The 16024-nt window shown below is 48.8% G+C and overlaps 1 protein-coding gene across 1 annotated transcript in view; it reads left to right on the top strand.

Annotated features, from left to right (window-relative positions):
- LOC149362858 (endothelin-converting enzyme-like 1) overlaps positions 1–8765 on the top strand; it is a 33300-nt gene extending 24535 nt beyond the window's left edge. Inside the window, exons 11-16 of the mRNA XM_089569831.1 lie at positions 2176–2243; positions 3648–3763; positions 4303–4368; positions 6546–6650; positions 6820–6896; positions 8637–8765. Of these exons, the coding sequence (XP_089425957.1) occupies positions 2176–2243; positions 3648–3763; positions 4303–4368; positions 6546–6650; positions 6820–6896; positions 8637–8736 (532 nt within the window). The 3' untranslated portion in view covers positions 8737–8765. The remainder of the gene's footprint in view (positions 1–2175; positions 2244–3647; positions 3764–4302; positions 4369–6545; positions 6651–6819; positions 6897–8636) is intronic.
- Positions 8766–16024: the final 7259 nt, after the last annotated feature.

The raw sequence follows: 16024 nt of genomic DNA, 5'->3' as shown, positions 1-16024 counted from the left end.
CTGCGCAGGGGCCGCCGAAACTTTAATCAAAGTGGCCAGCTGTGGGCAGACATTCAGAAGCATTGGATATATGCTGAACCATAAGCGGAGCCCTGGTTGGCACGCGTTTCTGTATGAGGAGGGACCCTGTGGCACGCTTTTCCTTGACAAAATCTAATAATGGGACATTTTAACGCATATTTAGCGAGTGCACATTAGAAGCTGTTGCTTGCCGCCTGAATGATACGAACCTAATTTTTCACGGCAATCAATTTTGTAATCAGCACGGAGTAAAACAGCTTCAACCAGATAGTGATCTAGAATAGTAAACTATCCAGGGAACGAAGAACCAAGAAGCCAGGAAGCAAAAAAATAAGCCGGAAAACCAAACGAAAAACAAACTCTGCCATGAGGAGACACTTAAGCTTCGTCTTATGGGTATATGGGTATGACGAGATAGCATTACCGGGTCCCTTCAATGGCCTGTGGTCTTCTCTGTGTATCACTTAGCAGACACGGACACAGTTTTCTTTCACCAGCAGTTAGCGCTTAAGACTGGGAGGTCATACTCTCGTCTCTGGACCCGACATCGCAGCTTGCTGCGGCGATTCGGGGTGCCGACATCATGAACAAACGCCAAATGAACGTTTCGACGTAGAGTGGGGCCATGCGGTGGTCCAGGGACCGAAGGGGGGTCTAAACACACTTGCCTCAATAAAGTTTTTCTCTCTCTCTCTTGAGAGCATAATGCGATGCCTTTAGAGATCCCTCCCACACAAAGTACTCTTTCGCCTGCAGGTTCTGCTTACATTCCCTTGCATGTGGAATTGGTGCATCTCTAATTTCGATTCATAAATCGCGGGGAGTACTCATACTATACCTGGTGCAGTGGTGCAGTGGCTCTGCGTTGCGCCACTGCCCCGGCGAGTAGCTGCTTCAAACAGAGCCTCAAACAGAGCCGCTAGTGGGGCTTGTGCGACTCAGGTTGCTCTTTCCGAGCATTAATTTAACTGGCACCTGCCACGGTGACACCTGCCACGGGCAATTTTCTCTCAATCCATGCCATATCGCATGAGGTGTAGTGCCATGGTTGGCCGGTGGCAGTTGGATTTAATTAAACTGAGTTACTTCAATTCCACCTGCCACAGTGTGCACTTTGTTCACACCTTGGCGGGCATGTTGCGATGACGTCACAAGGTCACGTGATCTATAGGTGGGCCACCTGCATTTCTCGGCACGCTGACCACGACGGGGTTGCCGCTGAATGGGACTCTTAGCGCTCTTGCGTTAGAAGAAACTACCTGGCAAATCGGGCACTAGAAATTTTTTTCCGGAAAAGGAATGTTTTAGATATCGTCTGCAGATTCTTTGAGGCAAACCACGCTTTAGCGATTCGTAGCAGGTCTATTTACCCTCAACAATGACTTCTCAAGCTTAATCTCTCGCGCGAAGCGAAATATAAGCACACCTCTCGGCGCTAATTCGGTAGAATAGGTGTACCATGACTGTTCCTTGTCGTAGATCACCATATGAAATAATGATGTGTTTAGCTCAACTCTAACTGAAACCTTACGCCGTACAGTATAAGGATCCATTTGTCCACTTTCTATCTTGGTCCTTTAGCATTGGCCACTGTTTTTCGGTAACGTAGCTTTCAAGCGTCCGTGGAAGCAACTAGAACATCGACTCTCTGACGACCGGACCTCGCCGTTGGCTGCATCTCGCAACCGATGGTTAACCAATGCGTGCGGCTAGTGGCGAAGGCTGTCGTCGACGTGGGGACCCGCTGCCTTGCGATTTCTGTGACTGGCTACTCTCTTCTTTCGCCTGAGCCTGTCGTCACGCTGACGCCAATCAGAATGAAATGAAAAACAGATCCTTATAGAATACGGCCCCTGGAAGCTCTTGGAGGCTGCAGCTGGTGTCAGATAACCAGATGCAGAATTCTCGAACCTATTTGCGCACGGGATTAGCTGCCTGTTTGTTGGCTGTTCAGGCTCTCGCATGTTCGGCCGTTATGATTGCTTAGCGTACTGGCTCCAGTCAGTCACTAATAACTCCTCCATGTATGGTTACCAGCTTCTTAAAATGGAAATCCTGCCCGAAAAACCTTTTCGCAGCTCTTCTGAGTTCTCACTCACGAACTTAATTTTGTTTTCCGCTTGGCTTTTTTTTTTTTGCTTATTTTTCACGCAGGGCACTCAACTTCGGCTCTCTTGGATTCCTCATTGCCTCCAAGATGATGAGCTCCCTGATCTTTGAAGGCAAGTGACGGCTTTCTGACCTTTCTAGCCTGCGAAAAAGACTTACCAACAACCAGACACAAGAAAAAAATCGATCAGGAAGAAAAACCCACGCAGATATCTACCACGTAATAATAGGTGGCAGACTCAGAGAAACGTAAACTTGTCGCACTCTTTGTTACTGCTGCTCGCTTCCCCGCTGGGCGACCGCAACCTGCGAACCTTTAACGTGCACTGTCACTCCGAACACAGGCAGCGGAGTTTTCTTCATTTTTGTGCTCACACAAGCGAGGCTGCGCTAACTTATGTTTCTTGAATGCGGTCTGACATCACCTTAAAGCCATCGCGGATGTGCTCTCCGATTGGCTGAGATCATTCTGAGTTCTCGAAATAATGTCACGTCCTGGTGCCACTAAGAGCAATACAGAGGCTTACCGCCATGTAATATAAAGGCATAGGAGAGAGAAAGAAGAAATTGGTGCAGAAGAGGGCGCGCAGGACAGACAACGGGTGAACCGGAAAGTAAGCGGAGATGCAAAAGAAGTCAAAAGACTGTGCTAAGGATCAAAATATACCGGGACTAGCAAGCACTGAGTGAAGCACATGGAGAATTCTCTAGCAGTTATTAAAATGTATGGTATGCACTTGTGCCGTTCCGTTTCTATTGGGTGCAAGCAGTGGACCTCGTGACGGTGACAGCTAATTTTTATTGGTATGATGAGAGTCATGTAATAGTTTCCGGCATGTTTAATCGCATTTTGAAGTAGAAACGGTACAATTACCGGCCGGCGCCGAGTTTAATTTACACTAAACGATGTTTCAAATCCAAGAAAAGGCCGAGAATACTGCCAGCTTTGCTTATTTCGTCACCTTTAGGAAACATCTGTGACCCAGTGCAAATGATAAACATTAAAAAAAGAAAGGCGACATGGCTTATGGCCCTGACAGGGCTTTTCTTTTAGTGGGTTGTGGTTCATGTCGGGGCACGGGAGTGAGGGGTGATGAGATCTTTGGCTGTTTGGGAGGAAATTTGGGATGCACGCGCCGATTCATCGAATTTCCCGTGATATCAGCGTCAACAAAAACATCCCGAAAAAATATCTCCATGAGCATCATATTATTCGCTGCAGATTATCAACATGAAACTAATATTGAATACATAATGACTGCGCAGTAGTTACATCATTCATTCCTGTGGACTTCTTAGCGTCTGCATTTCAACATTACCTCAGTGTGAAATTCACATATTAGTTATGTGAACTCTTCTTCCTCATTTCGGCTCATTCCTTTCCCCTTCAAATGCCGTTCAATACGCACAGACCTACATTCACCAGCACTACCGCATAGTTTTCCAAAGACAGCATTGAAAAGCGTTGCACGTATCTTTTCTCCCTCTTTTTTGTACCTCCTCTTCTACAAGCGTAGGTCGTTGCTTCGACCAGAACGGCACCTACATGTGCTGGTGGGACTCGTCCACCATACGCAACTACAGTGACACGGTGGAGGTGTGTTACAACAGCCTCTTCAAACCCGTGAATAAGGTAAGCCCACAACTTGAGTCATATGAAGAGAGAGATGTTGAGGGCACCTAAGAGAGGAGCCGATGTCCAAAAATGCAACGTATTCGCATGTGCGACCACCTAGAAACACGCAGAAGCCCTGCACACTTCAGGACAAAGAACATTTCAACAGTGAGTCAATAGGTCGTGAAAACATTCCACCACCAGCCAGTTTGTCCTGTATCCAAAAAATTTAAACTACTGCAAGTCGCTTGTATCATGCCGTTTGCTTTCGGCAATGCATGCCAGCATCATGCCAGTATGTGGTCCATACAACCAGGAAAGTAATTTGCGATAGTCCTGTATAACACCACATCGGCAAAGAACTGGAGATGATCACGATCAGGTTCTTGTCCGCAGAGATCTTTTTCTGTTAAAGATGAACAATTTACTTGAACTCGCTGTGTTACACTTCTCTGGTTTGCTCAGTCAGTCTCTTCGGAACATCTATGAAAAATAAAAGGTTTAGGGCGTAGCTTCAACAAATTTTAAATCGAAAGTACTTCTTGTTTCCGCTGCAGACTGAGATCAACACATTCCGCAAGGAGGTGGTTACGAGCATGGCTGCCGTCGGCCTGGCCTACAAGGTGAGCCTCGGAACGCTTCTGTTTCCGGTTTTCGAGTGCAAGAGGACATGTCTGCTTAATTGATGAGGGCGTTCACTGTGACAGCACTCTTGGCATGGAATACAGATCATGGAATGTAGTTTGTGGTGAACTGCTAGCGTTGCGGAGCTCGACTAACGGCGCTGCCTAACTGTGCCTGCAGGGTGCACGGGCCTCGAGACAGGTTTCATAGCTTTAGTAACTCAGCGATCCAGGTGTCCACCCTATCTTTTCTCGATGACCTTCTAATTCCTTCATGGCAAAGAGTGCCATCATCACTGCCGGTTTAGAATGTCGTAACCTTAAGCTCCGACCTTCACTTTCCCGCCGATGAGAACGTCATCCAGTGAGTGAGCACTTCATCATCATCATTTTTTCCCTTAAAGGCCCCAATGGTATTACATAAGGGGGGGGGGGGTGGATTACAAATGGTACGGGTCACAAAGTTATTAACAAGGCAATAAATAAGCGAATAAAAAGGCTTTCTACAGGAATTCAGGAAAAAAATAAGCAATCATTAAGTGTTTAAATTTTACTGGGTTCATTTCATTGACAATACCGTCAGGAAGTGTACATTCCACTCTGATATAACAGTTGGCAGAAATGAATTATCGAAAGCGTTAGTGGTACCATGAATGCGCTGAACACTACTGCAATTAAACAAACGTCGGGAGGATCTCCGGGGGGGGGGGGGGGGGGGGGGGGGCAGTATAAGGCTTTCATGTAAATGCGGGAAATACTTGTTAGTATGAGCCCAGTGCAGACACATAACCGAGGTTAACTTGGCTCGTATGAAGTTAGCGCTGGATTCCCTCGTCAACGACATCACGTGGTCAACCTGCCGAGGCAGGCATATCACTTCCTGCCTCAAGAAGGGATTGGTACCCTATTAACTCAACGTTCTGTTCGGCGCAGTCCGGCCTTCCTTTGGCCACGTAGACGATGTGTTCAGCGCTCTTTCCTTTCCCTCCTTCGCTTCGCCCTCGAGCACACTCATTCGCGCTGCTTTACTGATGTCAGAATGGACCAACTAGCCCAGTAAAAAGGTCCTCTCATAGGGTGGCGGGCGCTGTGCATTCACTGTGTAGTTTTTCTTCACACTAAAGGAAATGGTCGGGAGCTTCTTTCACTGTGTTTTAAATCATCTGCTTTACGGGAAAACTTCTAAAGTGCGGTTCCTGAAGCATCCCTGAAGTTGAAGGCGTGCATGTCGTTTTCTTGTCTCTTTCTGTTCGCTTGTCATGTTCCATATGTAGTGCGCGACTATTGTGAATATTAGGGGCCTGCTGATAATTTTGACTCGGACACACATTCTTTTATATTTCCCTGCCATATCCAGCCTAATGCAATGTCATCCACAATTTCTCGCCAAGTTTCGTCACTATTACGTTTTCCCAAGCGTTACACAGCGCCAGTTCACAGAATAACGTTTTTATGCCTCTCTTCTGGCGGTTCTGCTTTTGTGCCGAGCTTATTATGAGCGGGATTTAAGGAAACTTTATGAGCCTAGAAATTAAGGAAACTTTCGGCTACTGACTTGCATGCTGTGTGCAGTGAAACCGACACAAATAATCGATATTTACTTGCCAAAGCTGCACCGTGGCAATGACACGCCGCCATGTCCCGCTTGAGGTTCTTCAGCCTGTACCTAAGCACATGTGCGTTTTCGCCTATATCTAAATGCAGTCGCTACGCTGGGAGTCGATCCTGCGAACCGTGCGCAGCACTCACTTGGGCACGGTCAACGCGTATTCTTCGTTCGTTCAAAACGCGTTTGAGAGCGCTGCATAAATAGAGCATCAGCGCCGTCATTTTTTTTTTGTTGTTGTTCATATTTCGTGTGGTTTCCTAAAATGCTGGAAAAGAGGACCAAGTAAGAGGCACGTTGCTCGAGAAAAATCCATCGGTTGTTTTTGAGCCCCCTTAGCCTTAAATTGTTTTAAAATTTGCATAATTCATCTTAGTAGACTAACTGAGCGGAATAAAAAACACTGTGAGGAGCGCCTCATGACTGCAAACAATAGCTCGTTGGTTTCACAAGACTGTGATCTACCGCCTTATATAAACCCTTGGCCCAAATTACGTGAAGCGCTCTCTATATGATTTCACTCTGTCTCAGTACGGGAGCTGAATTCCGACTTCTCCGCGTCTCTTTGCAGGGATTTCGTCTCTTCATGAGAAAGTTCGAGGAAGAATTTGAACATAGCGGCTTGAAAAACTTGGACCTTACGCAGAACCAACTGTTTTTTATTTCGTTCGCAATGGTTTGTACCTCGCATTCTTCCTTCCATGTTCCCACAACACTTTTGAAGAGCACCGCGGCTTCGTTCATCTGAATTCAAAACGCGCACTGCACATTGCACTGCGTTGCAAACTGCTGTACTTACGGAAAGCGGGGGGCGGTAACAACCGGGAAAATATTTCCTTCTCCAGACGTGGTGCGAGAGTGTGCCCAGCCGACTCCGAGAAATCATGAACCTCGTGACGTCACTTCCGGACCCACAATACAGGTAGGAAGCATGACCCCCTCTGCACCTGCGCCTTGTTCAAAGTCACACAAGTTTTTGGGTGAAACCTTTCTATTGAGGTGCGATCGACCAAGAACCGCGCAGCTACATCAGCGTTTGTGTAATAGAGCATCTCTATCTTTTTCAAGTATAGCCTGGTTTGGCTCGGAGTGCCACTCGAATAGCACAGTCATCATCGTCATCATCATCTGCAGCAGCAGCCTGACTACGCTCACTGCAGGTCAAAGGTCTTTCTCATGTCTCTCTAATTAACCCCGTCCTTTGCCAGCTATGGCCACCGTATCCCCGCAAACTTCTTAATCTCATCCGCCCACCTAACTTTCTGCCGCCCCCTCCTACGCTTGCCTTCTCTTGGAATCCACTCCGTCACCCTTAAGGACCAGCGGTTATCTTGCCTTCGCATTACATGCCCTGCCCAAGCCCATTTCTGCCCTTTGATTTCGACTAGGATGTCATTAACCCGCGTTTGTTCCCTCACCCACTCTGCCCGCTTGCGGTCCTATGACACCTATGGCAGTCCAGAGCTTCAAATCTGTGGAAGCCAAGATCTTCCTTCCTCGTCACTTCAGAACTTGGACGCGCTAACGGTGCCACTATACACCTGGGCTTCCTGGTCTAGCAGTAGGACCAGTGCGCTGGTAACGATTGAAAGGGATGGTGCATGTCATCCGGTATACATTGCATCTTCTCCATACAACACGTAGCAGGCGAAGGCATAGGACGTCTTACTGATAGCTCAACATTTATAATACCCATAACACGACCAAAAGCGAAGACAAAGGCTTTCATAAATGTTGCCTTTCACTAACCGTGTGCAGACAAACCGGAAGTCAGAGTTTGTGAAGTTCGCGTGCTTCTCTTTGTTGTGGCGTCTTCGCACTCACATCATTTCTCACAGTTGTATATACTGGGAACTTTCGCTGATGTAAAAAGATACTTTCGTCTTATTATGTGCAAGGGGCACTCATATGTTAACCACCCAATCAAAAATGACAGAATCGTGTCCAAGATACGACAGAACACTTCTGTCATGATATCGTGACGACAGCATTTCGTGTGCTTCTGGCGCCGCTATGGAGCTGCAGTTGTGTCGTGTTGACAGAAGATTGTGCAATACGACAGGAGGCGGTCTCGTCTGGAGAATTTCTGTCGTCACGACAAGTGAAATACTACTAGAATATCTGTTGTGACGACAGAGAACATTCTGTTGTGGTCTCCGACTGGGCTGCTAGTGAGGTGATGCAAGTCAGCTGTGGAGTAAGCGCTGTCTATAGAACGTGGCCTGTACGGTCACACGATTGTGTTGAGTGGTCCACGGTCTGCCTTAATGCAGGAGTACAGTTCCCGGGTAATTGTCTCCATGTTAACCGGAACCACTTCCGCAGACTTACTTCCCAATGGGCATTAAAAGTCCCATGAACGTACTGCGGACGTTCAGGACGTCCGCAGGACGTTCGAAGGAGTTCCAGTGCCCATTAGGTTCTGAGATAAAATGCCTTTGAAGGTGCTACAGATGTGGGGTGTGCAAACGCCACTGTCGTTCAGCGACAGAGGGAGGAAGGGAAAATATCTTGAATGCAACAACGATCAGCGCGTATTTACTCGAGCATCCCTGAAAATGTGCAGAAGCGGAGGAAATTTGCAAAAACAACTCACAAAAACAAAGTTCACCTCTCTTTCCCCAGTACTAATCCCGTGGGTGTTTCTTTTGTCGCCTGGCAGGGTGGAAATTGCGCTCGCCCACTTTGATAAGTTCGGGAAGTACTTCGCCTGCAACGACAACCTCGTCATTTATCAAGACAAGAAGTGCAGCATCATATGAGCGGCCTGGTCGCTTGTTCTTGGATTTCAGCGACCCGCTGTTACTGTAAATAACCGACTATACTGCGCCGCTATAGCAACACAGCAAACAGAAAAAGAAAAGAGTTCATACGGCGTTTCAGTGTCAACTGCACGAACCTGGCTCCTTGGTTGTTTCCTATGCCTGTAATTTCAAGCTTTCATCTGCCCCTGCACTTCACAGTGATCACGTTCTGCGAAGTCACTTTGTACAGCAAGCTCGGTTACGCTGACTTCGTTCGCGTGTCGTCGTGGATGCAGTGAATTGTGATGATAGTTACAGAGATGGAGAACAACGTTTATTAAAAAAACGTAACGAAAAATATTTGAGATGAAGCCCCCGGTTCTTGCCCGGTTCACCAGCAAAAGCTAGTCTCCCGGTTGTGAGCTGGACAGCGCTGCCTCCCAGTCCGCAGTTGTTGGGCTATTGATTCTCTCAATATCTGGATTGTTTGGCATGCCAATACCACGAGGAATAAGTTAGCCACTTCAAAGCAGTGGCGCAGTGCGGATTGTACGAATTTGGAAACATATTGCTGAATTTTGACTGAGTTGATTCAAGTATCTGATTGCAATTTCGTTAGGATGACCCCTTGCTCCATGGTTCGATTTTTGTCCTGTTCGGCGTAAACTTTCCGTGTTAATCTCAAACGTTGGAGTAATTGCCTATAGCTTAACGGCTCTGAATGTCGTAGAAAAGCCGGCATCGTTGGACGCGAGCGAAAAACCCATCAATGAATCCCGACAGAAGCAACCTATAGGTGGCTGGTGGGCCACGTAGGTCAGGTTACCTTGTGACATCATCGCAACCTGTCCACCGGACTGTGAGCCAACCGCCCATTGTGGCAGGCAGCATTTAAATTAATGATCAGTCGCGACAGGTTGCTGGGGAGTAGCAACCTGCATCCCACAAGCCCCACCGGGGTCAGCACCTGCCGTCGCAGTGCAGTGGCGCATCGCTTAACCGCTGCACAACTGCGCTAGCAGTGGTACGAGGACACCCAATTGGATCTGTTAATGTAAGTTAGAGAATAACCAATTCTAAATATATGTACCCTTCAGGCGGAGCCTAAGTATCCTATCCAGTTTTTCACTTTCTCTTCTGTTTGCAACGAGTCCTTTGCCATTTGCTTCAGCCGAGATCAGAGGCGTGTTCCAGTATTGCTAGTGACACCTTTGGTTCTGCAGATCAAAGGCTCAGCGTTTGCTGGTTCCTTGAAGGACTTGTGCCGCAGGAACGGTGGAGTCCGTATTACGTGTCCAGCTGAGAGCATGCATCGAGGTACAGAAAGCTATTGGTGAAGGGTGTTTGCTACAGCAGATCCCGGTAGAGTAAGACTCGAAGGCAATGCTCCCACACCCGCAGGCAGGACAATGCCTCCCTCCTTTCACAGCTAATGCAAGTAAAACAGGAATTTTAAGAAGACATGAATTAAAACTGTACGTTAATAATAAGAGTTGTCAAACCAGCAAACCGAAAAGAGCGTAGCCGATTCCTCACTGGCCGCCGCGCTGCAACCACAGCATGCCGCTTCTACGATCTATCAGGACGTGCCATTACGGCTCATACGAAGGCTCGGTTTCATCTTCGAATAAATATGTAATATCAATTGGACGTGACCAAAAGAGCTGGGTGGGATCTCGGACACACAGTATTCGCAAGAAAAAGAGACAAAGTTGTCCCGTTTTTCTCATGAGGCCATTCCACAAAAAAATTCATCCCATAACTCGTGTTCAAGCCTCAGCGGCTCCTACGCTCTCGCCATACCCTCCTTCCACAGTGAACATCTTTCGGTTGGGAGTTCCTCCGGTGGGAATTCTTCAACGGCAACCACCCGCCGGTTCCTCCACCTCCTCCACTCGGAGGTGGCGGGTGCCCACCGGCTGCCGGCGATATTGCGACCCAGGTCGGTCGTTGTGTTCCGAGAGGTCGGGCTCTCCGTCCCCACTCCCGGGAAGAGAGAGAGGGGGAAAGAAGTGGGTCGGTCCGCCCGCCAATGGCGCACAATGCGTCCAGTTTGCGAGCGGCGCATCATGCACTTAGGGCGCGGAACTCCATCAGCCCGCCGACCTCCTCTAAGCCAGTGCAGCCGGTCCTTGGACTGGTCCCCTGTTTTTGGGAGTAATAAAAGAGATCACCACCACCACCGAAAGAGCGCGATCGTGAAGGTGCTGCACTGTAGTGCCCTCCTCGACGTCTCCAACGGGGCTTCCTATGCAAGCGGGCAAAGGCTGAGGGACTGCTATCTCCCCTATGGCACGTTCGCAAGAGGGGCCGGCGCTGTCGACACTACCGAGGCCTTTGCAGTAGGGCTCCGTGAACGTCGTCCATTGCGAGCTGGGGTCGTGCAAGCATGAACTGCAAGACGGTAGGTGCAGCGGTGGCGACTTCGTCGTCTCCCTTGTACAACACAAAGGTATATGGCAAACAACTACTGTTCTCTCCACTCAGCGCAATGCGGACTGTTCTCAGAAGTTCTCGGCGCACGGTCTCTCACCAACGCCTGCTCGTGGACAGACCGCGAGGGTGAGGGTGCGAACCATCTCGCCGTGGAACACACCGCGGTTGAGCGCTGGATGATTCAAAGGATGCCGTCCTTTTTTTTTTTTGTTTAAACTAAGGTAACTAAATAAAGGTTAAGACTTTCAGATGTCATGAACCCGCCGTTTTGCAGACGATTCAGTGATGATCCGTGACGATAAATAGATTAATACCGTCGAAGCAAATCAGGTAAGAGGTTCGAAGGTTATTTGTCGACCACACACATTGCACAATTCCTTTGGTATTAACACACGGTACTCACAGAACACTCTAGAACAAGAAGCGAACAAGTATACCTGGACATTGTTATGCCGTCTGTAGTTCCTGAAACTACAGTTTTATTTCTGAAATACGTACAGTATACTCCCGGAAAGCAAAAAAAAAACGCAGTAGAGAGAATCAGTACAGCATCAGCAGCAGCAGCCTAACTATGCCCAATGTAGGACAAATGCCTCCGCTGTTCTAAAACATCAATTGCCCGCTCACCCTCTGTAAATATTGTAATTTCTGCCAGTAAACAGGCAGACCTCTGTCCGGGTAAGTCCGCTATCCAATTTCTCGCCTCTCGCCAGACTCTTAAAGTTTTTCATTAAATATGCGATACGTTACAGATGCCTCAGGTATGGGCGTGAGCCACTTTTCTCCCGCTTTTAAAACCTGAAAAACCGCCACTTGCTATATAGACCTATTCCTCTCAAAATATTTTTTTTTTACACAGTGAACGCAGCATTCTGCGCCGAGGTAGGGAATTTCATAATTTTCTTCCATAGGAATATATTTGCAACATCACTCGAGAGTGTTGTAACATTCACCAGTGTGAGTTTAGACGAAGGTGCTGACAACAACCAACTTGTGTACCTTGAAAACTGCTGGAGGCTTTTCTCATAACGAAAATGCATAGCAGTCGCCTCCGACTTAGAAAGAGCCTATGACACAACTTTGAGATTCGGTATCCTAAGCAACATAGAGGTAAAGAGGCAGGGAACCGCGCTGGACCAGTTACCACGAGACGAAAGTACACAGAAGAAACCACTAGAAAGACGAAGTGTGCACTAGCAACTGATTTCTTTGCTCGGAAAACAGCTAGATTTTAAACCGAAACATGGATATGATAGCGAGATATGCACCTGCCGCGGTGGCTCAGTGGCTAGGGCCCTCGACTACTGAGCCGGGGTTCCCAGATTCGGACCCGACCGCGGCGGCAGCGTTTCGATGGAGGGGAAACGCAAAGGCGCGCCCCTGTGCCCTACTATATCAGTGCACGTTCCCCCAGTTGGTCGTAATTATGCCGGAGCCCTCCACTTGTGGTAGAGCATGCATGGCCCGTTGCGACTGCAGGAGGTGGTTGGTTCGAAACCCACCACCGGACACACATCGGTAAACATGGGTGGGTACAAGCGTTCCCCAGCCTGGCGCCCGGCTTTCTTTATGGGTGCATACGCTTGGGAGAAGCTCCGTAAACTCCGCTGTGCCCCTCGCGGTTCAAGCCCGATTTCGAACGACCTCGCAGCCTACTAAAGGTTATACCCGCGGCCAACGCGGCGGGCCAACGCGGACAAAGTAGCCCTTCCGCGGGGAAGGTAACTCCCCCAGCGCCACGGTGTTTCCGCGCCATTGGTTGGAAGAGGGCCCTTTGACGGGAAAGAGCCGCTTCTTTCTTGAGTTGTATCCGACTGTGGCCCCATTAGACAAAATCCCGTCGGCGACCGCCGTTGTTGACGAGGCCAAGAGATGGTCTCAAAAAGATGACGTCATCAAACCGTCTCTGAGCGAAGCGCACGCATTGCGTCGATAGATGGCGCATGGGTGTTGGGTGACGTCACGGCACCGGCCCTGCGCACGGGCGATCCCACTCCAGCTCCTATTCGGGGAGGACGGCAGGTGAGGAGGAAAAGTGACGCGTGCGTAGTGACGTCATCCAGTCGAGTCATAGCCAAGAAGGGATCGCCCGCGCGCAAGGCACTCTCTCGCCGAGGCCTATCTATGCAGTGCGCTTGGCCTTGAAGTATTCTAGCACAGTGTATACTTGAAGGGTCGTTGCCATGGCTCCTTCCAGACGCGACGCCATCTGCTCTTCCTGTAGCGCGCTTTGCTTTGATAGTCACTGTGGACAGCTCTACGAACGTGTGCCGGTCTTCGTGCACAACTAACCATGCAGACAAACCATTTCGCAGAAAGAAATTTAATGAAAGAAACTTAGTCGCGCAAAAACTGATGCTTTCGCATTGCCACACGTAGGCAGTCTTTAAAGGGAGACTGAAGCACTTTTTCTGAAAATCGAGCTGGCAGCGGCATCCTATAGTTTTTCATGCTGTATACTAGAATATCGCATCCAAATAAGGCAAAAACAAGCGCGAATTGCCTTTTTTAGCCGAAATATGCGGCCTGTGCCGCGGAGCACGCCGCGCGGCGCGCCGCCGCCCGTGATTGGTCAAGAGAGGTCGTGACGTCACTTTGAGGACTGGAGAAGCGGCCGATGCGGATCCGGCGCTGCGTTGAGGGCAGATCGCAGCTTTCCGTGTCGTTGTAAAAGCGAATACGGCGACTATTTTTTTTTTACTGACCACCGAAGAAAAGGATACTACAGTTTGCTCATTCCACGTATCGCCTGAAACCAAAAAAGACAAGCGAAAAATTCTATGCCTAGCACAAGCATACGCCAGCGTCAAAGACGCGATGCAGACCATGCGTAAAAGGTGCCAGCACAACCTCGGCTCGTATTCTCGGAAAGGAAGGGGTGCGAACAATACTCAAGTCAATTACCACCACCGGATGCCTCCTGGCTAGCCCGGAAGAGCGTCATCCTAAAGAAAAGGCCCAAAGCACTGTGTACAAAAAATCCTGTTCTCAGTACCCGGCGTTGCAGGTTGGGGCAAGAAAGTATTTCAAGGAAACGATGAAGGACCACAAAGTTGGTGTCAAAATTAGCGAAGCGCAGTGGCCAAGGACTGCGAGGCATGTGACCACAAGATAGTGACGCAATCATGGTGCGCTGGAAACCAAGCCAAATACGCGCACAAATACGCTTCACTCCTGGCGCGTTCAGCAGATGCCAGAAAATATTAATCGAAGCCTCGGAAACGTTCGCCCTTCCTAGATTTGCAGTTTAGGTTCAGTGAAGTAGTTGCCAACTATATGTGTGTTTAAAAGCCAAGCTAGCTGCAACTCGCCTGCTGCCACAACTTTATGAAGAAACCGAGTAAGGTTGCGGTGTTTTTTTGCAAAAACTCGGTTGGCATTCATTTCTCTCATAAATTTGCATCCGAAATCAACGTCGAACGCTTTCATTTTAATTGCTTAGCTAGGATTAAACGAGATGCCGCATATGAAGAGCTTCGATGCTTGCTTGCTTTGCTTTATTGTGCTTTGCTCTGCTTGCTTGCTTGCTTGCTTGGACACATCGAACCGAGTATAAAATCACTAACCGAGCCTTGCTGAGCACGTCTCAGGTGGTCTGGCCGCACCTAAGCTGAGGAGAGCGACACATGCTTAAGCATCTATAAGGTTTCTTCAGGGGCTAGGTGAGCATGTTTCTACTTTTAAAATAGGCGCTTCCTCGGAAATGTGACACGCCTCTTATGCGCGAGGAAATCGATGGAACTGTGTGATGGTTCAGCCGCGCCTTTTCGACAGAAATCTCCAGAGATCACACTAGGACAAGCTCTGCCTGTAGCCGCTCTTACGAAAGTGTTTCGAGCAGAGTAAGCTTGCTTTAGTCGGCTTGAATTCTTCGTCACAGCAGCGAGCGGTTGCGCTGCGAGCTTGTGATCTTGCGGAAAACAGTGGAAGACGACACAGTCGCGGCCGTAGTTGTTCGTGGACACGAACGCAGAGTAGTACTTGTTGAATCTGATTCTCAGGGTCGGCTGACACGCTTTGTACGTCCCAACGCACGCAGTACGAGGAACAACGCATGCAGCATGAGAAACAACGCGCGCTGAAAGAGCGCTCGGGTGCGCCGAAGCATCCCCGCCTCCTCAACATGACGTCATGCTGGCCGACATGGACGAGGTTTCCTTCTCCGCTGTTCCCCTCTCCTGCGCGCGCGCGGGGCGCGGGAAATTTAAACATCGCGTTTTTAATTGGTGATTGCGCCACTATTTTAGCCAAAATCGAAAAAATAATTTCACAGACGTGATCAGCAATGACACTACTTCAAAACCCTAGAAGGTTAGCTGAATCGAAAACCGCCTCAGTATCCCTTTAAGTGTCTCTACCGATTCTGTTTGTGGTTTTTGTCTGAGCAAACTGAAAGGAACTACAATTGCTAAAATTTTTAGCTATGTTCTACACAGAGCAATCCATTATGCGATATAAAGTTCTTCGAGATACAGTTTACAGATAAATAAACAATACTGCAAAAACTGTAAGAAAGCAGAGAACTACTTCAGGTGGCATCAATTTTTTGCATTTTATGCGAAGCATATTGCTAGAGCTATGCCCCACGCCGTCACCGTGGCTGTACGCGTCCAACCACGTGACACGATGACGTCACACCACGTGACACGATGACGTCATGACAGATGAGAAACAGGTCCCCCACCTCGCGCCGTCGCTCGGAGCTGTACGCGACCAACCACGTGACACGATGACGTCACACGATGACGTCATGACAGATGAGAAACAGGTCCCCCACCTCGCGCCGTCGCTCGGAGCTGTACGCGACCAACCACGTGACACGATGACGTCACGACAGATCGCCGTCACGCGGTGGGAGAGGGAGAACGAT

The sequence above is a fragment of the Amblyomma mixtum genome, chromosome 2 (assembly GCF_055824585.1).
Source record: "Amblyomma mixtum isolate Tamu chromosome 2, ASM5582458v1, whole genome shotgun sequence".
Taxonomy (NCBI): domain Eukaryota; kingdom Metazoa; phylum Arthropoda; class Arachnida; order Ixodida; family Ixodidae; genus Amblyomma; species Amblyomma mixtum.
Note: the sequence above shows the minus strand (reverse complement) of the source record. Positions and strands in the feature narration are given on the sequence as shown.